We start from the raw sequence: 27131 nt of genomic DNA, 5'->3' as shown, positions 1-27131 counted from the left end.
TCAGCAGGGAGTCTGAAGATTCTCTTCTCCCTCTGCCCCTCCCCTGACTCCTGCTCTCTCTCGCTTTTTCTAAAAGAAATAAGTAAATCTTTTTTAAAAAATTAACTCAAAATAGAGCAAAAACCAAAATCTAAGAGCTAAAATTAAAGCATTCTGAGAAGAAACCACAGATTTAAATTTTGTGATCTTGGATTAATCAAGGATTTCTTATTTATGACACCCAAAGTACAAGGAAAAATAGAATAAATAGAAAAACAGAAAGGAAAAATAGATTAATCAGACTTCATCAAAAGGAGAAACTTTTGTGCATCAAAGGACACCATCAAGATAGTGAAAAGACAACCTACAGGATGGGTGAAACTATTTGCAAATCATACAACTGGTAAGCAACTAGTAAGTAAAATATATAAAGAATTCTTACAACGCAACAAAACCAAAACCCAATATTAAAAAAAAAAAAAAAAGTAAATGATAAGTAACCAAGGCAACCTGAAAAAGAAAAACAAAACTAAAGTATCACAATTCCAGATTTCAAGCTCTATTACAAAGCAGTAGTAATCAAGACAGTATGGTACAGGCAAAAAAAAAAAAAAAAACCAGACACACAATCAATGGAACAGAATAGAAAACCCAGAAATGGACCCACAACTTTATGGCCAACTCCCCCTTGACAAAGCAGAAAAGAGTATCCAATGCAAAAGATAGTCTCTTCAACAAATAGTGCTGGGAAAACTGAACAGCAACATGTAGAAGAATGAAATGGGACTACTTTCTTACACCACACACAAAAATAAATTTAAATGGATTGAAGACCTAAATGTGAGACAGGAATCCACCAAAATCCTAGAGGAGAACACAGGGAGCAACCTCTTCAACCTTGGCCATAGCAACTTCTTACTGGACACGTCCTTAGAGGCAAGGGAAAGAAAAGCAAAATGAACTACTGGGCCTTCATCAAGATAAACAGCTTCTGCACAATAAAGGAAACAATCAACAAAAAACTGAAAGGCAACCTATGGAATGGGATAAGATATTTGCAAACAACATATTCAATAAAGGGTTAGTGTCCAAAATCTAGAAAGAACTTATCAAACTCAACACCCAAAAAACAAAAATCCAGTCCAGAAATGTGCAGAAGACATAAACAAACACTTTCCCAAAGAAGACAAAGAAATGGCTAACTCTCTCTCTCCCATCTCCTTAAAATAAATAAATAAATAAATCTTTAAAAAATAAATACACCCACTGGAGTATATTCCTTAAAAGAGTAAATTTTATGGTGAATGAATATATCTCAATTTAAAAAATAACAGAACAAATCAATTCTGGAAGTCCACTAACAGAAAAATCCAGAAAGTAAATCTAGGCAATAAGTTCATGAACTGTCCGGCTCTCTTTGTACTTGCCTAACAATAAAAATATGTTTCAATCTCACCTTATGTAAATGACAAAATCTGCTACATCTAAAGTAGGTTTCAGAATTTGGTTACCAGGCTACACAGTAGGAGACACATTACACAGGAGGGAAATGCTTCACTTTGGAAAAGTTTTCTTATTTCTCCAAGAACCTATAAAGGCTTCTTTTTTTTTTTTTTAAGATTTTATTTATTTATTTGACAGGGAGAGATACAGCGAGAGAGGGAGCACAAGCAGGGGGAGTGAGAAAGGCAGAAGCAGGCTTCCACTGAGCAGACACTTAACAACTGAGCCACCCAGGCACCCCCCCATAAAGGCTTCTAAGGGGAAGTTTGGGATGTTTTCCAAACTATTTCCTTAAGACTCATTTCTGAGACCAAATGCTGTGTGTGGATTTTTAAATCTCACCTTGTATGATCTTTCTAGTGTGGCAATATACAAATCAGTCACCTTCATGCGTGAGCACACGGCACACAAGAGTACCATCATCATCATCATCACGTCTGTTTAAAGCTTATTGAGATTCTCACCAAGAATTAGCGCAATTTCTAGGGTGCCTGGGTGGCTCAGTGGGTTAAGCCGCTGCCTTCGGCTCAGGTCATGATCTCAGGGTCCTGAGATCGAGTCCCGCATCGGGCTCTCTGCTCGGCAGGGGGCCTGCTTCCCTTCCTCTCTCTCTGCCTGCCTCTCTGCCTACTTGTGATCTCTCTCTGTCAAATAAATAAATAAAATCTTTAAAAAAAAAAAAAAAGAATTAGCGCAATTTCAAACCGACTACATCAAAAAAAGGCTAGACAAGATGCCCTGCACACCCAAGCTGCCAGCCCTTTTCACTTAATTCACTCACATGTCAACAATATGAACGGATCATGTGATATGCATAGCCAACACGGCAGTTAAAAAACAGACCTGGGGGGGCGCCTGGGTGGCTCAGTGGGTTAAAGCCTCTGCCTTCAGCTCATGTCATGATCCCAGGGTCCTGGGATCGAGCCCCACATCGGGCTCTCTGCTCAGCGGAAGCCTGCTTCCTCCTCTCTCTCTCTGCCTGCCTCTCTGCCTACTTGTGATCTCTGTCTGTCAATAAATAAATAAAATCTTTAAAAAAAAAAAAAAACAGACCTGGGGGCAACTGGTGGCTCAGTCGGTTAAGTGTCTGCCTTTGGCTCAGGCCGTGATCCCAGGGTCCTGAGATTGAGCCCTGCACTGGTTCTCTGCTCAGTAGGAAGCCTGCTTCTTCCTCTCCCTCTGTCCATACTCAAGCTCACTCTCTCTCAATTTAACAAATAAAATCTTTAAAAAAAACAAAAAACAAAAAACCAGACCTGGCACTAGCCTTACTGCAAAATCCAAAATCCCAAGCAAAGAGGCCGTGAGCAAGTTATTACACCGTGGCCCAGTGACTGGTACTGTAGGAGAAGTGGAAGCTGCTATGGGGGTATAACGCAGAACCAATCCGGGGGTTAGCAAAGTCCCCTTGGACTGAGAAGTGCTCAAGTTCAAACCTAAAGGACAAGTAGGTCATCAGTCTGATGAAAATGAGGAAGAAGACTTCCAGACCACGGAAAGATTTTACAGCCCCAAAAAAACCCGAGAGAGCAATGCTCTTTCTACAAACTAAAAGTGGGGTGGGGGAAAAGCTAGAGATGGAAAGAATGAATGGTCACGTGCCAGAGGGTCTTGAAAGACATTTTAAGGGGTCTGGGCTTTATCTGAAGGGAAGTGGGTAATCAGGAACAACCTGGTTGTGGGGGCAGCAAGACTAGAGGCAAGGAAACCAAACAGGGGGCTGTTTCCAGATCCAAGGGAGAGATGACAGTAAGCTGGTGTCGGGCGGGGGCAGAGGACATGGAGAAGAAGGCAGATCTGAGAAATATTTAGGAGGGACAATCAAAAGGACTTACTCTTCTGGAAGTGAGGGAGAGGAAGGAGTCAAGGACACCCCAGGGATTCCAGATCTGGAAAGCTGGGTAGCCAGCACCCTCCACTCACTGAGCCAGAGAAAACTGAAGGAGAAACTGGGGTGGGATGGGGGTGGGGGCGGGGGTGGGGAAGACGGCAGACTCCAAGCCCCAGGCCTGTAACCGAGGCTTCGGCTCTGGACACCAACCGCGCAGCCCGCGTCGGCACCTCACAGTGCACCTGGCTGGCGGGATGTCTCTTACCCTGGTCCCTTCTCGGGAAGGTCCACCTCTGCCGACAGCGGACTGTACACGGGAATGCTGACATCGTAGCCTTGCCGGTAAGTCCATGTAGAAAAGCCACCACCAGCCAAGAGAGCCCTGAAAAGCAAAGGGTTTTGTCAAACAATGAGAAAGAAAGGTCTTCATTTTGAGAAGCTCCGTGGGAAGGGAGAGGAGTCCCCGGGTCAGTAATAATACCAACAGAGGCCTGCTTCCTGTCTCCTGTCTCTGAAGACATCATGCTCTGTGCTTCACATCCAACACCTCCTGGACATCAGCTGTGTGCGGTCCCTGAGTTAGCAGCTTTCTTCTGGGGGCCTAAGCAGTCTTCCCTTTTCCATTTCTTAAAAACACATCACAGCCCAGAGGCCACCCTGTAAACAGCCCCTCTGCCACCTTATTCAGACCCCGTTCAGTTCTTCCTGAAGTCCTACCCCACGCTGCAACACTCACACCAGCAGGAACAGACGACAGGTGGGTAGGGGAAGCCCAGCTGGGGCAGTCGCTCACTGACCCTCTGGCCTGAATCTCAGGCGACAATGGTCACAGAAAGCATGGATGACAGCAAAACATCTCATCCGGTGCTACACACGCCTGCCCCCGGTCCCCTGCCCTGGGCAGGTCTCTCCAGTGTTGTCCAAGGGCTGTCCCCCAGCTCTGGCCTCCACTCCAGCTCCTCAGCCCCCGCGCAGGAAGCAGGAACCCAGGATCAGACCGTTAGTGCCTCGCCTGCACTTTGCATGCACTAGCTTTATTCTCCTTAATCGGAAAGCTGTGAACATACTGTTTTAATTGGAGCCAGCAAGTAATACAGCAACACTTCATCAGAGAAAGGAAGCAGGTGGGGATCACACCAACTTTTACTGTTATTCTGTCCCCAGGGTCCCAGATCCATCAAAATCACTTACTGGGGCAGAGTTTTGCCAGTTCCACGCATCGTACAGTCTGAGCCAAAACGTCTGAACTGAGAAACCACATTTTTTGCAATATTGATTGCTACCAATCCTCTCCCTGCCCTGTTGACAACCTCCATTCCATTTGAACACGACCAGTTTAAGTTCAAAGATTTCCCAACCACCCCTGGAAATCCCAATCTGTTTGTTTAAGCTTTCTGAAACCAAGAACTGGTTAGTGAGGTAATGTGCAGGCTAAAGACCTCTCCAGCTGCCAGTCTCCTCTGGAAAATGTAGCAGCTCTCCTTAGTACCAGCATACGGTCTGATTTTTCCTGATTAGCATTCAGCAATGAATCCATCCACCAAGAACTTGGGCTGATTCCATGACAGCAAGCAGACTGCAGGGGAACGCATGATCTCTGTGCAAACAAACAATTACGAATCCAATACACAGGCACCAAGCAGCCCCGGTGAGCCAGGGTGGGGGGGGGGGTGACGAGGCAATTACACCCACAGCCGCAGAGCAGAGGGGAACGCACATGGGGCCAGAAAGGAAGCAGGTGCGTATCACACCACCTTGTACTGTAATTCTGTCCCTGGGGCCCCAACGTTCCTCTGTTCCCGGAGAGCAAAGTGGGAGTTATGCACGGGGAGGAGGAAAGCATGCAAATGGAAGTAGGTCTTTCGTCACAGATAACACTCGAGATCTCTACTTACGACCTCGGCAAGAGCCGGGACTGTAATTAGCTAAAAAGACCTCACACCAGCCCCGCTACTGGTAAGACTCGGACTTCAAGTCCCTGTATCTTCTTCTGCCAATGACTCCATAACATGCTAATGGAGACCACAGTGTGAGCATCCCTTGCTCTACAGAGTATGTGTTTTGCGTTGAGTGCAAAGTTCCCTTCTGAAAAGCACACTGTTTTCCTATTATGTAGCCCCAAATCAGAGATCAGCTCCAAAGCTCCAAGAGACTGAACAGAAAACTTGCAGTGAAAAAAAGCATTAATCTGATCATCAGACTGATGCCAGGTCAAGTGTTACGTCACTCGAAGTGTCCTCTGCATATTGCCGGCCTTCTTGACACTAGGACATGTCCTCTGTCACAGAGCCCTCTGCACAGCCTCACGCACTCCACCATCCCTACTCCGGGTTGTCCTCAGATGTTCCCCCAGTCCTCCTCCCATCTGAGTGTCCACAGGGCCTAAGCACAGCTCGTCTGCAAGCTCATCCTTTGCTTTCTTTTGAACCATGCATGCAATCAGGCCGGCAAACCCCTCAAATGCAAAGCTTCAAATTTCGCCAAAAAAAAAAAAAAGCTAACCAATTCTATTAGTCATCCTTATTTGTGTACTGAATCAAACAAATATAAAAAAATATGTATGAGACAGGTAAATCTAAACAATGGCTAGATATTTGGTGATGTCAGGTTCCTATTAATTTTTCGGTGTGAAAATAGCAGTATTTTTTTTTAAGATTTTATTTATTTGACACAGAGAGATCACAAGTGGGCAGAGAGGAAAGCAGAGAGAGAGAGAAGAGGAAGCAGGCTCCCTGCAGAGCAGAGAGCCCAATGTGGGACTCGACCCCAGGACCCTGAGATTATGACCTGAGCTGAAGGCAGAGGCTTAACCCACTGAGCCACCCAGGTGCCCCCCAGTACAGTTATACTTTTAAAAAATCCCTTATAGCAGAGAGATTCAAATGGAAATATTTACAGATGTAATAACACCTGGGATTTGCTTCTAGATAACCTGGTGGGGGATGGGTAGGAGTACAAATGAGTGGAGACCAGCCCTGAGTTGATAATTACCAAAGCCGGACAGAGGGACATGGGTTGACCTTACTAATCTCTTTTCTTACACAGGTTTGAAATTCTCCATAACATGTTAAATAAAACTCACACGAAGTAGAAATCTGTGAGAGATGTGTACAAAGAAACAATAAGAAAAATTGAGATAATAATATTGCAGAACATATATGAGAAAACAAAGATTGGTAAAATAAGGCACTGAAGAGGTATAATTTGCTCCCACTTAAAATGAGTGTACGTGCACATGTGTGTGTGTATGTGCGTGTATACTACAGACATATGCACACACATATTTATACTTGTTTGTGTATAAATCCATGGAAAAAAGGCTCGAAAAACACATTGTATTTGAGGACAGAGATGACCTTTCAGTAAGGGAATGAAAACAGAGGAGGATTTCAAGCATATGTTTATATTTTACTCTTTATATGCTCGTACATTGTTGCAATCCTGCACAAAGAAAGTATACAAGTATCATGTGTAGGATTTTTAAAAATTGGAAGGGAAGTAAAAATAGATTTAAGCAGCACAAAATATATATACGCTGAGCAGACATTTCCTTCTGTCCTGACCCTTTCATCTCCCCAAGTAAAATCATCCTCAAGCAATCACACCTAAGACCTTAGACTTCAGCAGACCCTTGAAGCAGTCTAATCTGGCCTGCCTGCTTTCTAATTTCCAAATAATCCAATAGGCAGCTCTCGCTAAAACCATTCTGTCCTCATGGTTCTTGAATCCAGGAACAAGGACAAATGATAGAAAAAAATGGACACACACAAAAAAATCTACTCTTCCCTCCAACCAGAAGACCACCTAGGTTTCAAAACGAAATTTCCCACATGCTCAGACAAAGGAGGACTACACAGTGATTCATTATTTGCCATAGTATTGCCTATAATCACTTACAAAAATACATGCACAGGGAAAAAGATTTAACCTTCCTGATCCTTAACACCTAACCACTAGCCAGAACTCAGACTTCTGCCTGAGTACTTGACACTTTCCCATAGAGAAATGAAACCCCATTTAACATGTGCACTTGATAAAAATAAAATCCTTCTCCCATGCAAATACATATACCAAAATGTCAGCAAAAAGTGAAATGTCCCAAACAGAAATAAGTCCTTCTAAAAATAAACCCAGAACAGCAGGTGAAGACACAACATTCCTAACAGCTTTTTCTTCCCTTCTCTGTTCCCTGAAGGATTTCACTTCCCCAGAGCAACCAAATCCATAAAACAGTAGCCCACTCAGGAACGCCAGGGCTGCGGGCCAAACCAGGGCTCACCTTGTGTTTGGCTGGTTTCTATAGAATTTGTGTGGCCCGACTGCCCTCTATCGACCAAGATGCTTTCTACATGGAAGGTGGCGGGGGCGGGGGTGTGCAGGGTGGGGGCGGGACGGGTGGTCCTGGAGTGCAGGTCTCTTCTAGTGATAATTGTATTTCCAGACAGAAACACAACACTGACCCTACATAATTACTTAAGGCAAAGAGGGCTTGGATTTAATCTTGCAGGGAAAAGTAGTACCAAGTGTAGATTTTCATAAATGATGGTGTTGGCCTTTGTGGGCTGAGAACACCACGGGCCTCAAGCTACTTTCTAACCATAACACTGATTTTAAGAGTGAAACATCAACTGTAATAAAATGACTTATGAGTGAGTTCTGATGTCAGCTTACAACACTGCTGTACCCTGAGTATCACCCGGGACCCCCATCTTGGGCCTCACTCTTCTGCTCTCCTCAAAGCCTTGAGCCCAGTACTAGGAGAGGAACCGCATCCCACTCCTGCGCCTCCTGGAAAGCCTCCAACCCAAGCAGTTCAGTCGATGTTGAAAAGGGCTGGTAAACAGAGAGAGCAGACTCGGAATCATAACCCTGCGATCCCAACCACCCCACACCCCGCGTGCTGTCTGGAAGGTTTGTTAGGAAGAGAGGAAGGAAAGAAGGGAGTGGGGGCCAGGAGGGGAGGACGCTACTGACCGAGCCGATGTCGAGTAAATGAACCGGAGCGCCCTCGTTCCCCAACATGACAGGCTGTGGGCGTAACTGTCACACCTCCGCGTCCCCTTCCTACAGCAAGCTATGGCTCTGCTTTTCGCAAATGCTCCTAAATTTGGACAGAGCCGACACAAGGCACAAAGCGGGCCTTGGGGGTGGGGTGCTGCAGTAAGGAGAGAAAACCCAGACCGAGAAAAAAAGATGATTTTTTAAAACACTGAGCTACAACGTAAGTTCTAGCTGGTGCTCCCCAACAGAGTAAAGCAGGTCCGGTCTCACCACATCTACATCTCAAGGAGGGAAATGCCTAGGACATTTTAACAAACAATTCTGACTGCACAGTCTATCCCACTAGGCTTAGACAGAGGACTTCCCACCAAAGAAAGGGTCTTGCATTTCCTTAATCCTCATAACCCCATCACAGGGACAACCTCAAATACACTCACCTGTCTCTGGGGACATCCAGAGCCGTGTTGTAATCTGGGGGACCTCCAGGCAGCATGTTGAACAGCAGGTGGTTTGTACCTCGATCCCACCTGGTAAGAAATCAAACATGCCTGGGAATTCACACGTCAACCGTGAAGAAACAGAAACAAGAGTCAGTTACTGGAAGACAAGCCGCAAGTATCCCCAACCCCAAACAGGGCCACTTCTCAGGGCTGCAAAGAGAATTCCTAGAAATTCTGAGAGTACACCAGGAACTAGCCTGGCTCCTGGAAAGAAAAAAACAGGTGGATGTGTCCTTGGAGCTCGGCCACTACAGGCGTGCCTGGGACAATGACAACCTGAAAATGATCTAAATGTTCACCACTTGGTTAAAGAAACAAAAAAGGAATACAGAAGGCTGCCTGAGTACATCACAGAACATGTGTAAAATGGAAGGCTGTACAACCCTTAAAAATTACATAGTAAACTAATACGAAATTATCTAGAAATATATTCATAATGTATTGAGGAAAAAAGGCAGCCCAAGCGCAGAGAATGTGTCATTCCACTTCTAACAAAACACATACATACACGTGCACATGCATCTATGTCATACAAATATATATATACATGTGTATATTTTATAAAACAAAAACAGCTGGGAAGCAACATCATTAAGGCAGCAACATGGAACGAACCTTACATGCTTCTTCTTGCTTACCTGTATTTTCAGACTTTTTACAGTAAGCATGTAGTCTTACATAAGTCATAAGGTGTGGGGGGAGATTTCAATAGAACAAGAAAGCTATGGGAACATGAGCCATCCTTAGATTTTAAACTCTAAGATGGTGGGAGCCCCCAGCAAAAGCAAGGATGGCAAAGCACTTTACAGAGTACAGAGCCGAAGGGCTTCCAGCCCTGGCTTCGTGCTCCAAGCCGGTCACGCACACCCAGGCCTTCACACGAGGCAAGAGACAGCAGCTGGAGGCCAGCTCCTGAGAACCATGCCCTCTGCCCGTCCTTCCCCTGAGCTCCCCGAAGGCCCTGGCTCCCGTACGAACGTGCTACGTACCTAGAGAGCTGGGCCAGAGCCTGAGCGGTCTCCTTAATGCGGAGCGTGTTCTGGTTAAGCACGTCGATGGACGGGACAAACAGGCAGGCCCGGCTGATGTCATCGGTATAGTAGTCGCTGTCGGAGATGGCCGTGAGCAGGTCGTTGTACTCCCGGGAGATGGTGTTGCTGACCGGGACACCAGAGTCATCCACATACTTCTTCAGAGAGTAGATATACACCTTGATTTTGTTCTTGGGGTTGAAGCCACAGCGGTAGACATCGAAACACGTGTGCATCCTGCAGCTGAGATCGCCGCGCTCGGGGAGGGGGCTACCGGCCGGCAGCCTGACCACGGGCACGTCGCGGACACTGCGCTTCTCCACGTTCCAGTCACTGGAGGACTCGATGGAATGGGGCCAGAACTGAAACACGCCGGTGGCAATGAGGCCCAGCAGGACGACGGAGAAGAGGGTGATGTAGTAGATGCGGTGCTTGGTCTTCATTCTTGGGATGAGGGCAGGACCCCGGATATTGTACTTGACCGACGCACACATAATGACACAGACAGCCTCTTCCTCCCACTCCTGGTTCCGGGGGAGACACACAAGAAAAATGAAGCAGTTAGGGGAGCAAGCGACCCCTGAAAGGACTGTTTGACTTTCAGCATACTTCTTTCTTTCCCTGAAGCGGTTTGAGGAAATAATGAAAAGGGATTTTGGACCCTTCCTGTAAATATATACGAATGTATATTCGTGTATTAAATGTGTGCTATATGTTTCATATTTAATACTATACATACTTAATACAAATATTGATAAGTATAACTATATCCTATAAATATGTATTAGATGAAAGCACAAGTCATAGATGTGTGTGACCTAGGAAGACGGGCGTTGACCAAGGAAGAAAATCAAAAAGTAGAATAAAGAAAATTGTTTTTTGTTTCTAAACACGTGGCTAACATATGGGGCACCTGGGTGGCTCAGTTGGTTAAGCAGCTGCCTCCGGCTCAGGTTATGATCCCAGCATCCTGGGACCAAGTCCCACATCGGGCTCCTTGCTCGGCGGGAGCCTGCTTCTCCCTCTGCCTCTGCCTGACACTCTGTCTGCCTGTGCTCTCTTGCTCGCTCTACCTCTCTCTTTGACATATAAATAAATAAAATCTTAAAAAAAAAAAAAGAAAGAAAGAAAGCGTAAGTCATAAATGTGTGGGGCCTAGGAAGACGGGCCGCTGACCAAGGAAGAAAATCAAAAGTAGAATAAAGACAATTGTGTTTTTTTTAATATTTTATTTATTTATTTGACAGAGAGAGATCACAAGTAGATGGAGAGGCAGGCAGAGAGAGAGAGAAAGAGAGAGAGAGAGAGAGAGAGAGAGAATCAGGCTCCCTGCTGAGCAGAGAACCCGATGCCGGACTCAATCTCAGGAGCCTGAGAACATGACCTGAGCCGAAGGCAGCGGCTTAACCCACTGAGCCACCCAGTTGCCCCAAATAATTGTTTTGTTTTTAAACACGTGGCTAACTTATGGGGCGCCTGGGTGGCTCAGCTGGTTGAGCTTCTGACTCTTGGTTTCGGCTCAGGTCATGATCTCAGGGTAGTGGGGTCGAGCCCCACGGGCTCCACGTTCAGCAGGAAGCCTGCTGGAGATTTCTCCTCCCACTGTCTAAACAAATAAAAATCTTAAAAAAAAAAAACCAGTTGCCTAACATGAACTGATGCTTCCACTAGACAAACTGACTTTTGGTTATTCTAACATCTGCGTTCACTTGTTCAGTCACCCCTGTGAGGAGCGAGCACCGACCACGCACACGGCAAGAGACGAGGGAGAGAGCGAAGACGCCATCTTCCAGGAACTTTTTTCTACTGAAGGAGGCAAGACAAAGCTACGGCAAAATGCAAAATGGAAAAATACCACTAGGAAAGTATCAGTAAGGTGCCAAGGACTATTGGGCTAGATTACTCTTTAATCTTTAAATAAAATACAGGGATGTTTCATAATGGAGATGACGAAGCGACACATTCAGATGGAAGGAAGGAAGGAAGAAAAGCGCAGGGAGTCCGGGAGGGAGGGAAAGAAAGGCAGGTCAATGTGGTGGATGAGTTTCCAAAGGCGGATGCCAACAATTCGTCACATCTTTGAATGTGCATGCCACTTTTCTAATAAGGTAGACTCTGTTTCTCTTCCCCCCTGAATCTGGGCTAGCCTTGAGACTTGCCCCAACCGGGAGAATGTGGCAGAAATGACATTCTCGGGCTTATGAGCTGAGGCCTTAAGAGACCTGGAGCTGCTGCTTTTGTCCTCTGGGAACCCGGCTGCCGTGCCATCAGGAGGCTGGGCTCCCAGCTGAAAGTAACCGCAGGGAGGCCACAAAAGAAAATGAAGAGAACACACACGAACCATCCCCAGCAAGAACCCTGGGCAAATCCCTGGTAGTTATTGTTGTAAGGTCACCGGAGTTTGGGTTGGGTTGTTATCCAGCAACACCTGAATGGAACAGCCAATAAGCATCCCTGACCGATGTAAAGAAGCTTCTTAGTCCTCCTCTCCAAATACAGACCTTCGCTGTAGACCACAGCTTCAGACCCTTCCCAAACAAGCCCCTCCATCGCATGCCCAGATACTGCGTGGGGAGGGCAGAGCCACGGACGGTCCCCCGTGTCACAGACTTGCCACGTCACTGCAGTAAGCTGCTTCAGCAAGCCACGTGTCCAAGTCCCAGCCTACAAAATGGTCCCATTCTACTCACTGGTCTTTCAGAAGAGCTATTAATAAAAAGGGAAATAACTGAAAAGTTCACAGACCATCTTCAAGGTGAGCAACCATGCTTATCTGGCTAAATGGCGCTCTCCCCCATCACTGCCCGCACTGCCTAGGTGACAGGATACTGTCGAGCCTTGAACGCTGCAATCACACCAGCTTTGGAGGCAAAATGTAAACAGTTATGAAAGATTGCAACTTGTACCACTTGCAACCATCCGTTGGAACCTAAGAAATTTGTTTGTCACAGACTAATGCATGAAGGTGCATACGTTTTTAAGTTTACACATTATCATCTTTGGGGAACCCTGCATCAACCATTCACATATGCTCATTGATTCATCCAGGACAGAAATATGGGCATGAGAGCGCATTTCCTTTTTTTTTTTTAAAGATTTTATTTATTTATTTGACAGAGAGAGATCATGAGTAGGCAGAGAGGCAGACAGAGAGAGAGGGGGAAGCAGGCTCCTAGCTGAGCAGAGAGCCCGATGTAGGGCTCGATCCCAGGACCCTGGTTTCATGACCTGAGCCGAAGGTAGAGGCGTAACCCACTGAGCCACGCAGGCACCCCGAGAGCCATTTCCTTTTTTCTGTCTTTCTAAGAAACAGCCTCCCCCCCCCCAACCACCCCAGTAGCTTTCTTGGTGCGCTGCGTCTCTGTGGGAGCTAAAAGATAGGAAGTCTCGGGGCAAATGCACGCAAAGAGCTGCCCACTCCATGGCAAGTCTGAACCCCACAACAGGCTCTCCAGATCCCTTTATCCCCTGGATCAGTGGTTCTCACACCCAAAGGGCAAATATTGCAGAGGCAGCTTATTAAACCGGAGTCCTCAGCCCCAGTGCAGGAGGTGAGTCCTAGCCCCTCTAGAACAGAGTCACAGATGCGGGCATTTTAGCAGGTTCCTCAGTGTTTATTTTGAGCCATCCTCTTTGAAATATTGATTGAAATTAGATAAACTACCTTTTAACAAAGTGGCTTTCACACTTTTTTTTTTTTTAAACTAAAACCTACACGGAGAAATACATTTTATACTGTGACCCAATACAGACACAGGTGTGTGCATTTGTATTTTAAATAACAGCTTCCCAGGGGCCCCTGGGTGGCTCACTTGGTTGGGCAGCTGACTCCTGACTTCAGCAGAGGTCAAGATCTCAGGGTCCTGAGATGGAGCCCATGGCTGGCTCTGTGCTCAGCGGGGAGTCTGCTTCAGGATTCGCTCTCTCCCTCTGCCCCTCCCCACTCACATGCATGTGCTCACTCGCTCTCTCTAAAGTAAATAACTACATCTTTTAGTTATTTAGTTATTTAAAACTAAAAGCTTCACAAAACAATGTTTAACCTTAATATACAGTACTAGCCACAAAACATGTTAACAAACACGGTATTTTTCTATTCCGTTATTCTACTGTGTTTTAAAAATGCTGGCCTTACCTACTAGATGAATTTTATCACCCAATAATGGGTCACCCACAGTTTGGAAAAAAAAAAACTGATTTCATATATAACATATATATATATATATAACAAAACTGGGATTAATGGAACAAAAATAGAATCTACACATGAGCTTACAAATGTTCATGAGTTACAGGCTACGTAAAACACACTACCACAACAAAATAAACCCAAATTGAAGGAAATAAGTAATAAACAAAAACCACAGTAATTAACTAATTAAAAAAATAGGATCAACAGAGCTAAAAAGTGTTTTTCAAAGATTTTTTTTTTAAGATTTATTTTAGAGAGAGTGTACACGTACACGACGGGTAGAGCAGAGGTAAGGAGTCACAAGCAGACTCAGTGTTGACCATGGAGCCCAACATGTGGCTTGATCTCGCAACCCAAAATCGAGCTGAGCTGAAAGCAAGAGTCAGACGCTTAACCAACTGCACCACCCAGGCACCCTTAAGAGCTGCCTTTTCAAAAAGGCAAGTACAACTGACATTTGATATAATTCTGGTAGAATTAATCAATATACAGGGGGGAAAGGAGAAATAAATATCTAAAATGAAAAGGGAAACATAACTCTAAATGCTGCCTGTATTTAAAAGATAAGATGATGTCAATGAACTTACACCAGTATATTTGAAAACAAACCTGAACAGTTGTTTAACATCAAAGAAACTGAATCAAAACTTTAAAAACCTTCCTAGAAAGAAAATTCCAGGCCCAGAAGTTCAACTGCACATTCAAGAAATAAATCCAATTTTACACAAATTATTTCTAAGACCAGAAAAAAAAGGTAAAACACTCCCCAGCTTCTGTTAGGGTGGTTCTCAGAGTACCTTGGAGGACTCCAGGAGGACCCCATGACCCTTTCAAAGGCTCTGAACTGTTTTAATAACTCGGACAGGACTTTTTCACTTTCATTTTCGAGGCCATGTGATGCATGTTACTGCAAAGACTGACTGCAGAAGTAGATAAGGGAATCCAGCTGTCTTCTGTTAAGTTTTTCCTAATGTAATGAAAGGTACCAATTCACAGATTCAAGATGCTCACATCCAAGCAGAATATATACCAAAAAACAAACAAACAAACAAAACAAAACAAAAAAACCACCTAGATATGTAAAAGTAAAACAATTAAAAAGAAAGCTAAAGAAAAATGTTAAAAGCAGCCACAGGGGAGAAAAATCTATCCAAGGTCAATTAAAAAACTACATGTAACAGGCAAAACTATAAAATAGAAGAGAGATCTCCATGACATCTGGGCAGACAATCATTTCTAAAACAAAATACTGGAAATGGAAACCACAAAAAGGTAAAATGATAAATTCTGTGTTAAGAAAAGTTAAGAACTGGGGGGAGGGGGTTTGGGAGAAGGGGGTGGGATTATGGACATTGGGGAGGGTATGTGTTTTGGTGAGTGCTGTGAAGTGTGTAAACCTGGTGATTCACAGACCTGTACCCCTGGGGATAAAAATATATGTTTATAAAAAATAAAAAATTATATTAAAAAAAAAAGAAAACTTAAGAACTTCTGTTAATCAAAAAACACCATACAGCAGTAAAAAGAAAATCAATAAGCAAGGCAGACCTGCAATCCGTGTAATCGGCAAGGACTAACAACATGAATAAAGACTGCCTCCAAAACAACAAAAACAAACAAAGAACAACAAAACAAACAAAAAAGAGAAAACCGGACAGAAGACTTAAATAGGAATTTCACAGTCAAAACATAAAATCGGCAGAGCAACATCTGAAAACATTTAAGCTCATTAATGCTCAGTAAACGTGTAACCACAATGAGACCCCGTCTAGCCGCCTGCACAAGAAAACCAGACAAGTCTGACACCACCTTGTGTGGGCAGGACCGGGAGCCACTGGCCTCTGCTGGTAGGAGTCCCCAGTGGTCAGCAGAAGGGCTGGCCAAAGTAGGGGCTAATGCCCCTATGTTAGAGTCCCAGACATCACACTGCGCTTCCTACTTGTCATAGTTTGGTCCCCCTGTTCCCCCACCACCACCACCACAAAAAAGAACTAGAGGTAAGGATGAAGGTGCAGGGAGTTTCCTTACTTGGGAGGTGATCTCAGACAGCCAGAGTAACCAACAAGGAGAGAGAGACACAGAGCCAGGGACAGCCAGTCAGGAGGGTGACAGGGGCTCTAAGGAGTCCTAGGAACTCTTGAAGGACCACAAGAACTGTACCTTGTCCCTCAGAAGGATGAGAGGCTAAGGCGCGGATCTCCCAGGTCCCACACACTACTGCTCAAGGTGGTCTGGTACTGCCATCAGCTCATATTCTGTGACAACAACCCTCAAAGGTCCGGATCCTATCCAATGTGCCCTGAGTCTGATAAAGAGCGGCTGCTGCGAGGAAGGACTGGGTGAACATCTGCTCATACTTGAAGGGACGTTGCCAAGTCCTCTTCAGAGAGACGCAGCCTCCCTCTCCATCCATGGGATATGGGTCTGAGCTCCGCTCTCAAAACTGGGATGAACCATGATTCTTCCATTGCAATAGTGACATCAACCTTCCACTTGCACACCCTTGGTTGGTTTGTTTTTTTCTTCTGGTTACACAAGTCAAGCAATACCTTCATTAGCCACCCCACTACACTGCTCTTAAGGATACCGTACCCCATTAACATCCTCGTGGATCAACACGCGGCTGCAAGTCGGGCTTTACCGGCTGTTGTGGGGATCGCGTCCACCACGCCACTGACGATCGGCGCCACCCCAGCCTCCGCTATTTCAGAATCCTCTCACACTCGAGAATATGTGGGAACCCAGTTCCACAATCAGATCTAAAGTCCGTTCTGGCCTACGGGGGATGGCCCACACGGAGCTTCTCGAAGATGCTGGCCTCCAGTGGGCATTGCATGTTAATTCCAGAATTAAAGAAGTGAGTCCTCCGGGGAGCAGGTGTACATCTCTGGCCTCAAATAAGAAATGTATTTCAAATCTCCACCCCCGCATACCTCTGATCCCTTCCGGAACACTCTCCCAAGACAGCTCCGGCATCTCATTCCCTGCAGGCCAGGCACTACTGACATCTCAAGCCAGAACGTCCTTTTCTGTGGGGAGCCAGAAAGAACCCCCAGTTCTGACAATCAAAACTACATCCAGACTTTGCCAAATACCCCCCGGGGAGGCAAAATCACCCCTACCTGAGAACCAGTGGTAGAGACCATGGCCATGTCCGAGTTCCAAGGAATCTGTCCAGCAACATACTAGGACTGGCTCAAGCTGCTCTTGTAAGGTCATTACATCCCGAACCCTGAGTGAATGGTCCCAAAGCGACACGGCCGGTCCCAAGCAGCTTCACGGACCACCACTACCCCACTCTTCACCCAGCACCCTCCAGAGTCACTCGCGCATGTGTGCCCCCAGCTCCTGCTGGTTCCCAGGAGCCAGGTCCTGCGACTCTTCCTGTACAAAAGCTCTTGGTCCAGCAGCAGGGACTATATGTCCCTATTTGGCAACAGGGAGGAGGGCGCAGATCTTTTTTTTTTTTTTTTGAGGGCACAGATCTTCAGAGGGTAAGTCCCACCCTGCAGGGCGACAGCCTAGGGCAAGGTCTCTGCACCAGGTCCAGGAAAGGAGAGGCAGATACTTCCGCTGGTCCCGGGGAGCTAGGGAAACCGGGGAGTTCAGAGTTCTCCGTGCTTCCACCAAACACCTCCAGCTCGGGTCTCACCCCGACTTTGGCAGAGGCCACCTGCCAAGGCTGTACATTCAGCCTCCTTGGCAGTTCTGCCATAATTATGATTACATTCTGGGCCTGATTTTCAGCAGCCCGGCCTGTGGCCGTAGGAGATGCTGGCACAGAGCCTTCTGTTATTCACAGTGTGTCCTGGGTTGACAGCCGGCTGATCTGAGCAGGAAGGACCTTACCTCAAGGCTGGAAGAGAGCTGACAGGGACAGCCAGCTCCATCTGCCTGACCATTACTATTGTCCACATCCTGCCCACGCACTAGAGCTCTAGCTTTCCCCTCCACCTGAATCACATCCCGCCCACCGCTGGCGAGAGTTGTTCAGCCGGGATGCTGGAGAGTACCAGAGGTCATCGACAGCCGCAGATGGGTCCTTGCTGCCATCTGGGGCTAAGGGAGTCCAGCCTTACAAAACTATTCGCAGGGTCGGCTTTCTAGAGCCACTTCTAGTACCAACTGTCTTAGTTTATGTGCTACCAAATCAAGGAAAAAGCCACTGGAAAGCAGGGAGCTTGCAGAAGGTGAGTCCAGAGAGCCAGAGCAAGGGACGAAGAACAGGAGTCAGGGAAGAATGGAAAGCCATGAGGGTTATCATACCGAGCTGGGGAATGCGGCTCAGTCCTCTGCAGAACTGCGGAGAACACACCCCAGAACTGTCCCTTTGAAGGCTAGGAACGACAGCATCCATGCTCTGAAGGCCATCCCCTACTGGTTAAGGGCCATCCCAGATGTAAACCCCCATTTCTGAGATATGCCTACACAGCCTAAGCAAGCTCCCGTGGGTCTTTGCCAAAGAGCTGAGAGATACGGTGAGAACATGAGGTGAAGTAAAACCATTTAAAAATGAGGGGAGAGACACCTGGGTGGCTCAGTTGGTGGAACGTCCAACTCTTGGTTTCAGCTCAGGTCATGAGCTCAGGGCTGCAGGGCTCTGCACTCAGCAGGAAGTCTGCTTGGGATTCTCTCTCCCTCTCCCTCTGCCCCTTCCCACTGCTTGCACTCTCTCTTCCTCTCTCCCTCATAAATCTTAAAAAAAAAAAAGAAAAAAATCTTAAAAAAAAAAAAAGAGGGGAAAAGCCTTAAATGAAAAAGGAAAGCAAAGGATGAGAGATGGTGGGGGGGAAGCCCCTTACTGAATGGTGCTTTAGAGATGAAGAACCTTCTTGGTGAGCATCCTCGAACCTTTCAATATCTCAGCCCAACATCTGCTGCGTTACATTATTAAGTATCTGCAAGTGTGTCTCTTCTACTGGTTGTCATGTTTTTGGAGTCAATTTCCACACACTGAAGCACAGAAAGATGTGTATCTCCAAAACCATTATCCAAGAAAACAGGTCATAATCTTCCCATCCAAAGAGGACACTCACTTATCTGAAGGGGCCCGTACATCCCAATGATTAGAGCAGCGATGTCCACAATAGCCAAACTATGGGAAGAGCCCAGATGTCCATCAACAGATGAATGGGTAAAGAAGATGTGATATATAGATACACACACACACACACACACACACACACAATGGAGTATTATGCAGCCATCAAAAAAAGAATGAAATCTTGCCATTTGCAATGACATGGAAGGAACGAGAAGCCATTATGCAAAATGAAATAAGAAAATCAGAGAAAAACAATTATCATATGATCTCACTGATCTGAGGAATGTGAGAAACAAGACAGAGGATCATAGGGGAAGGGAGGGAAAAATGAAACAAGATAAAACCAGAGAGGAAGACAAACCATAGAAGACTCTTGATCTCAGGAAATAATCTTGAGGATTGCTGGAGTGGAGGGGGGATGGGAAGGATGGGGTGGCTGGGTGATGGACACTGAGGAGGGTATGTGCTATGGTGAGTGCTGTGAATTGTGTAACACTGATGAGTCACAGACCTGTACCCCTGAAACAAATAATACATGATATATTAAAAAAACAAACAAAAAAAAACCAAAGTGGACACTCGTGCTACCACCACCACATTCAAAGGCCCTGACAGTGAGCTTCTTGGAAGAGAACTGAAAGGATTCTTCTACTAATTAACATTCCGCATAACACCATAACCTATATGAAACAAGAATTTCACAGCAAAGCCCTACAAACTTAACCTTGAAACACAGCAAACCTGTCCCTGCAAAACACTGGAATCATCTGGCTAGCTGTCAAACACTGAGTCACTGGAAAAATCTTTTAACTCCTCTCTACGGTCAGGATGAGACACATTTTCTGTTCCTCGAGTTATTTATCCCGAAAATGTGCCTGAAAAACCTCTCCTTGGTGCTCCCGGCTAGATCCGATCCATTTAGTCCCACACTTTGAGTCACAATCTCATCTTAACCTTTTTAGAAAAGCCCTCACAACTGAATTCCTAGGACCACTCCAATACTGGAACTTAACCCCACCATGCCTGAAAACGAGGGAACCAAATATTAGCAAAAGCTGGAAGATCTGTGATTCAGCGCCTCACCTGATAGGGTTCTTTATAATTAAAGTTATATGCGAGCTAACCATCCCTAAAAATGGTTTCCAATGGGAAAAGAAAAACTGTTTCTTTGATTGTGGGAATCACACTATAACTAATAAGTAAGCTGTACTGAGGACTTACTACAGGCATCTGTTTTAAGCACTTTGTGTTAACTTATTCAATTTTTTAACAGTGCCACGGGACAAGCTACTATTATCCTCATTCTCCAGACAGGGTAAAAGCAAGGGGGAGGCTAAGAAATTGCACAATGTTACAAAACTAGAAAATGTCAAGGCTAGGATTTGGAGGATGGCAGTCTGACTCTGGAGCCCGTCCTACTAACCTCCAACCCTACCCCCAGTTACCTACAAAAGCGTAAACTAGATTTAACTTTTTCACTCCTCAATTAGCAGAGGCAGCATAATTGAGGGACCCAAATCTATCCATTCATACCAGACCATGCAAACAAGACACTTAAGGCAGCGGAAGTGAGGAATGCTGGAAACTGAGTCATAGATCACCACGAAGAGCCTTTGAGCCCTGAAATTTACAAACCAAGTCCAGTGCAAGTCCTTAGAGCGCTCAACTGCCTTCGAAGAATTAAAACGGACATATTTCTATTTCAAGGCATCTTCAGACCAGCAGTAAGTCAAGGACCCTTCTCGAGAGTAGCAGCTCCCAGTAAGTCTCACCCAGCAATCATCCGAGTCTCAAAACTGGTCTGGTCTGGTAAATGCCTCTAAGCTTTGAATCGATGCCCAAAGCCAGGGCACCTTCCCCTGGCCACCCTCCCCACCCAGTCTTCTCTCCGCGCCGGGAGCCTGAGGCCCCAAGCCCTGCCCTGGCATCCTGCGCCGCACGGGCTGCCACAGGCCACGGACAGCGGGAAGGCAGAGGTCCCGGCAAAGGGTGCGGGAAAGGCAGCTGCGGGGTCCCGGGAGACCGAAGGAGCGGGCGGGGGTGGGCGTGGGCAAGGGGGACAGGTGGGCAGCAAAGGGCGGGGCGGGCCAGGGGACCAGGCGGTGCGGACATCCAAGCGCTCCCACAGCCGGAGACGTCGCAAGCGGCCCCGGCGGGGATGGGGTCGCCCCTCGCCGTCCTCGGGCCTCCGCGCGGCCCGCGCTTCCCGGCGGCCGGGCCCGACTCCGCCGCGGTCCCGGAGGCCCTTCCTCGCCGCGCTTACCTCGGCCACGGTTGCCTCCCGCTCGGCCCCGCGCTCGGTCACCGGGGCATGCCGCAGGGCGCGGGCCACGGCCGCCGGGGAGGGATCGCGCCGACTCGCCGGCCGCCACCCCAGGCGCCCGGTCTACGCGAGAGAGCCGGGAGAGCGGGGCCAGCGACCGGGCTCGGAGGCGTCTGACACCGAGCGCACTGCGCATGCGGGAGCGGCCGGGCCCGCGCCCCCTGCTGGACAGGAGGAGTCAGGGCACCGCGTAGGGTTTCTCCCCAGGCAGGCGCGCGAAGCTCAGGCTCCGCCCGGAAACTCCTTCAGAATTCAAGAACCTTTAGGTCCAAACAGGAAGGCAACATGCTTCACTTACGAAGCTCTCACAAATGCAGACGTTTTACTCCAGTGAGCAGTGGTGCGCGTGCGGCGTTCCTGGAGGGCAGTTTGGCTACAGCCATCAAATGTGTCCGCCCTCAACCTTCCCCCACCAAGACGTTTAAACCCCAGCAAGGAGGGTCGCCTACGGATATTCTCAACAGCGTTTACCGAAAACACTCATTACAGCGTTGTTCCAAATAATAGCTAAAAACTGGAAACAAGCAAAATAAAATGTGGAAAATTTTATAATAATCAATATAAATTATGACTAAAGTGCAACCACGTGAGAATGCATGTCTATGTCCGTATCTCGAAGGTGTGCGAATACGGAAGCATGCTCTAAAACTGAGTCAGGATGGTCCCCTTTCCATAAACTCATGTATAAGCGGAAACCGGAGAGAGAAAAATACATGCAGAAGTTTACCTTCAAGCGTATGAAGAATGTTCTTTTCTAGAGGGAATCCAAGAAGCAGTGAACAGTTTTGAAAGAATAACGGTGGAGATAGAAGTGGGGGAAAGAGACTTTTGTATTTTGTTCCTTTCTGTACTGCTTATGACCTAGCCTTATACATGCATAGTAAAGCTCCTGTCATAAAGCATAAGTGGAGCTAAAAATGTCAATCAAAAATGCAGAATGCTGGAATTGGGAGGTTGATGAGATGACTGCAAAGAGCCTGAGCGGTTTACAGGTAACTCGCTGCAGAAGCCGAATCCGTTCCGGGGCCCAGCTATCCCATAGCGCCATCTGGTGGAAGTTGTCGCTTACAGCTTAAATAATGGGAGTGATTCTGTGTCTGGGAACGGGGGCTTCCAGCAGCAAGTGATTCAAGGAATATTCTTGTGAGTTAATGCCGGCTTGCTACTGATCCAGGGATATTGGGATGAGATTATTCTTGAGAAGGGAAACCCACATTTTGCTTCTCCACGTCCAAATCCTATGTCCCTAAAACAATAGGAAAATTACCACACAGACACCCATTTGATAACTGGACAGATGGAAAGTATTTTGTTTTCTTGTCTCTCTCTTATTTATACTATTTTTTATATTTGATATACATCTATATTATTATTTATATATAAATATATTATTTATATACAATTCATTATATATTATATAAATATTTTTATTTATACTTATATATTATTTTATATTTATGTATAATTCATATTATCTGTATATTATTTATATACATAATTTATATATAAATTTATTACTTATATTATTTAAATATATTAGCACATATTAATTATATATATATTTATATATTTATTTATATTTATATAAAAATTTATATATATTATTAACTGTATATTTTTAATATACATAATTTTATATAAAAATATATTCATATATATATTTATTATATATTATTTATATATATTTTATATATGTTATTTATGTATAAGTATGTATTATGTATATATGTATTATGCTTAAATATGTATTACTTATGTATAAATAATATAAAAATTATATAAATTATTATATAATATGTAAATATATATTTTATATATAAATATATGTAAATATATAAATATATTATTTTATATATAACTCTTAGATATAATTTTAAATCTTACATTTCAGTATAAATCTTATATATAAATTTTTTATATTATTTATTATGTATATAGAAATATTTTTTTTATATAATTATATATAAAACATATAATATAATATATAATTATATATTTATATATAAATATATGTTATTATATATAAATATATAAATATTATATATTAACATTATGATCATATTATATATAAATATATATTTATAAAATATTACATATACTATCATGTTTAATATGAATATATTATGTTCATATTAAATCATAGATTAAATTTATTATTTATTATATTATTAATAATATATTATGATATATTATTAACATATTTTATTATGTATTATATTATTAATTACATTATTAAATATGTTATTGATTAAATATATTAATTTTATATAAAATATTATGATCAATAACATAACATTTAATAATATATTATAATTAATATAATACATAATAAAATATGTTAATAATATGATATAATTTATATATTAAAATATATAAATATATTATATAAAAATATATTTATATTATATAATATACAAATATATGTAACAATATACAGATATAGTAATATACTAACAATTAATATAGATATTTATATTACTATATTACTTGTTAATATATTAATATCTATATTTCTATAAACATAAATATATCATATATAATACAAATATATATTTATATATTATTATTTATATTTATTATATTATATTATATATATATTATATTATATATTATATTATATTTATATATTAAATATAAATATATTATAGGGTCAATATATATTATATATTTATATAAATATATTATAATATATAAAATATATTAAAATATATTATATAAATGAATGTAAATATATTGTATATTATATATAATCATTATATATTTATATATTTATATAATATACAACAAATGTATTATATTTATATAATATTTATATAATATACAATATATATTTATATATTTTATATTGTATATTTATATTTATATAATATACAGTATATTTTATATTTATATAATATACATATATAAATATAATAATTGTATATTATATAATATACAATATATAAATATATAATATATTTATATATTGTATATATAAAAATATAATATATTTATATATTGTATATTATATAATATATGATATTTATATTTATATAACTTATATTTATATTTATATAATACACAATAAATAAATGTATATTATATAAATATAATAATTGCATATTATATCATATACTATATAAAAATATATTATATTTTTATATATATTGTTTATATTGTTTATGATTACTATATTTATATTTATATTTATATAAATGTATATTATATAAACATAAATGTTGTATATTATATAAATAGATAACGATTATATATAATTTATGATTATATATAACTTATATATTTATATAAACATAAATACTGTATATTATATAAATAGATAACGATTATATATAATTTATATATAATTAAAATTATATATACTATATATAACTTATATATAATATATATGAATTATAAAATTTATATATAAATGTCATTATATATATATTTATATATAAAATATAATTATATTATAATTATATATAATATATAAATTATATAATTTATATATATTTTTATGATTATACATAATTGTATATAATATAATATATTAATAATATATAATATATAATCATTATCCATTTATATAATATGCAATATATTTACATATATTTATATAATATTTCATTATAATTTATATATTTTATTATAATATTTACATAATATTTTATTTGTATTATATAAATATATTTAAATATAAATATATGTTTATATTTAAATATATTTATATAATATATATTATATATAAAATTATATATATATACTATATATAATATATATAATATATATAATATTATATTATATTATCATTATATTATATATAATTATATAAATATTTAAATAAATATATCTATTTATTATTTAATAAATATATTTAAATATAAATATATATTAATATTTAAATATATTTATATAATATATAATATATATAAAATTATATATATATAATATATATATTATATATATAATATTATATTATATTATCATTATATTATATATAATTTATTTATATATAAATGATATATAAAATATACAAAATATATTAAAAAACATATAAATATATATAATATATATAAAATATATATATTACATATTAAATATATAATATATATATTATATATATTAAATATATAATATATATAAAAATAATTATATATAGAAATATATAAATATTATATATTTATAATTTAATAAAATATGAATAATAATATAAAATAAATATAAATATATTTATATATAAATAGACTTATTTATTATTCATTATTCATTATGTATATATAAATATATTCATATATAAATTATATAATATGTAAATATATTTATCATATAAATATATTACTTTATATGAATTATATAAATTATAAACAAAATATATTTTAAAATATAAAATAATATATATAAATACATATATATCTTTCCATTAATCACTCATTTGCTCATTAATTGAGGACTTTCTGTGTTAAAGACCTGTGTTGGGAACCACCTCCAAGGAACCTGTCTTATTTACTTCTTAAAATGCTAGACATATATAGTGCCTGGCACACAGTTAAGGGCTCTACGAATATGAATAAAGGGTGCCCAGACACCGGGAGGAACTAAGCAAAACGACGACAAATGCACAAGCAAGATCCGGTAAACAAAGGGCTGTGAGGTACAAAAGAGAAAGCAATCACGTCCAGTCCCAAAGATGTGGGAAGACTTCACACAACAGTTAATATCTTGGCCGGTCCTGGAGGACAGTTGGGATTTGGGGCAGGTAGAGAAGTGAATAGGGCATTCCAGGTCAAGAAAAAGCCAGGAGCAAAAGCACAGCTAAGAAGCAGGGCATGTAAAGAAGGAGAAGCCATCAGCAAGACCACGGGCTTTTTCTAATCCAGTTTAACTAGGACGATGCGACTCCATTGCTACATGCAAGTGATCAGCGGTAAGTAAGCGCAGAGCCTGGACTGTAGAGGCTACAGAGATGCTGAAGCAGCTGAGGGTGGCTGGGCCGTGGAGCAGAGCAGGAAAGGAAACTAGAAGCCAGGACCCACAGTCTCGGAGAAGGTAGGAAAGCTCAGAGGTTAGTGGTTAAAAGAGGAAAAGCTGTAGAAAGATGTTTTGTTATTCACGTTGAAGATGGGGGTGGGGAGGAATAGACACCACGCGGATCCCAGCCTACCCACGGGGTCCTGGAAAAGCAGAAGAGGAAGTTAGACAAGGCCTGTCTTTCCAGGAAAGCAGCATCATGGGGGAAAGAGAGGTTACAGGCAGGTGGAATCGGTAGTGCGCTGTGGCGTCCCAGATTTACCACTTCCTTTAAATGATGGCAGTTTGCAAGCATGGAGAAAGGTATAATCTCCAAGGAAAAAGATTCTGTGAAAAGAATCGTTATGCTGGCTCGGCTTCAACAACACTTGCGGGTAGCCTGGAGAACTAGAAAACAGCTATCCAGGCCAGATCAAATATAATGAACACTCCGCCTGATGGGTAGCTGAGCTCACGAAAAAAGTAAAGATACAGAGGCTAGAAACAAAGCTACGGTGTGAAAATCGAGTGTTAAAGTAACAGTGAGGGTGTGCAAGATGGGAAGGGGGTCCCGAGAGGCTCACGGAAAGCCAGGATACTGAGGGGGAGTCTGGAGAACCGACTTGATGTCAATAACAAACCCAGAACTGTGCATCTTGCCCAGAGAGTGGAGAAACACCAGATTTAAGATCAGGTTTCACAACAATGTGGGATTTGAATTTATACCTACCAGCATGGTCC

General features: G+C 42.0%; 1 protein-coding gene across 1 annotated transcript in view; it reads right to left on the bottom strand.

The window, feature by feature from the left end:
• The window catches only part of EXT2 (exostosin glycosyltransferase 2), a 140007-nt gene extending 118459 nt beyond the window's left edge, over positions 1–21548 (bottom strand). The window contains exons 1-4 of the mRNA XM_082684033.1: positions 21345–21548; positions 9804–10369; positions 8752–8841; positions 3579–3695 (exon numbers count right to left, since the gene is read on the bottom strand). Coding sequence (XP_082540159.1) covers positions 3579–3695; positions 8752–8841; positions 9804–10339 — 743 coding nt within the window. The 5' untranslated portion in view covers positions 10340–10369; positions 21345–21548. The remainder of the gene's footprint in view (positions 1–3578; positions 3696–8751; positions 8842–9803; positions 10370–21344) is intronic.
• Between the last annotated feature and the right edge of the window lie 5583 nt (positions 21549–27131).

The sequence above is a fragment of the Mustela nivalis genome, assembly GCF_964662115.1.
Source record: "Mustela nivalis genome assembly, chromosome: 9".
In the NCBI taxonomy this organism is placed as follows: Eukaryota; Metazoa; Chordata; class Mammalia; order Carnivora; family Mustelidae; genus Mustela; species Mustela nivalis.
This window is presented reverse-complemented; position numbering and strand designations above follow the sequence as displayed.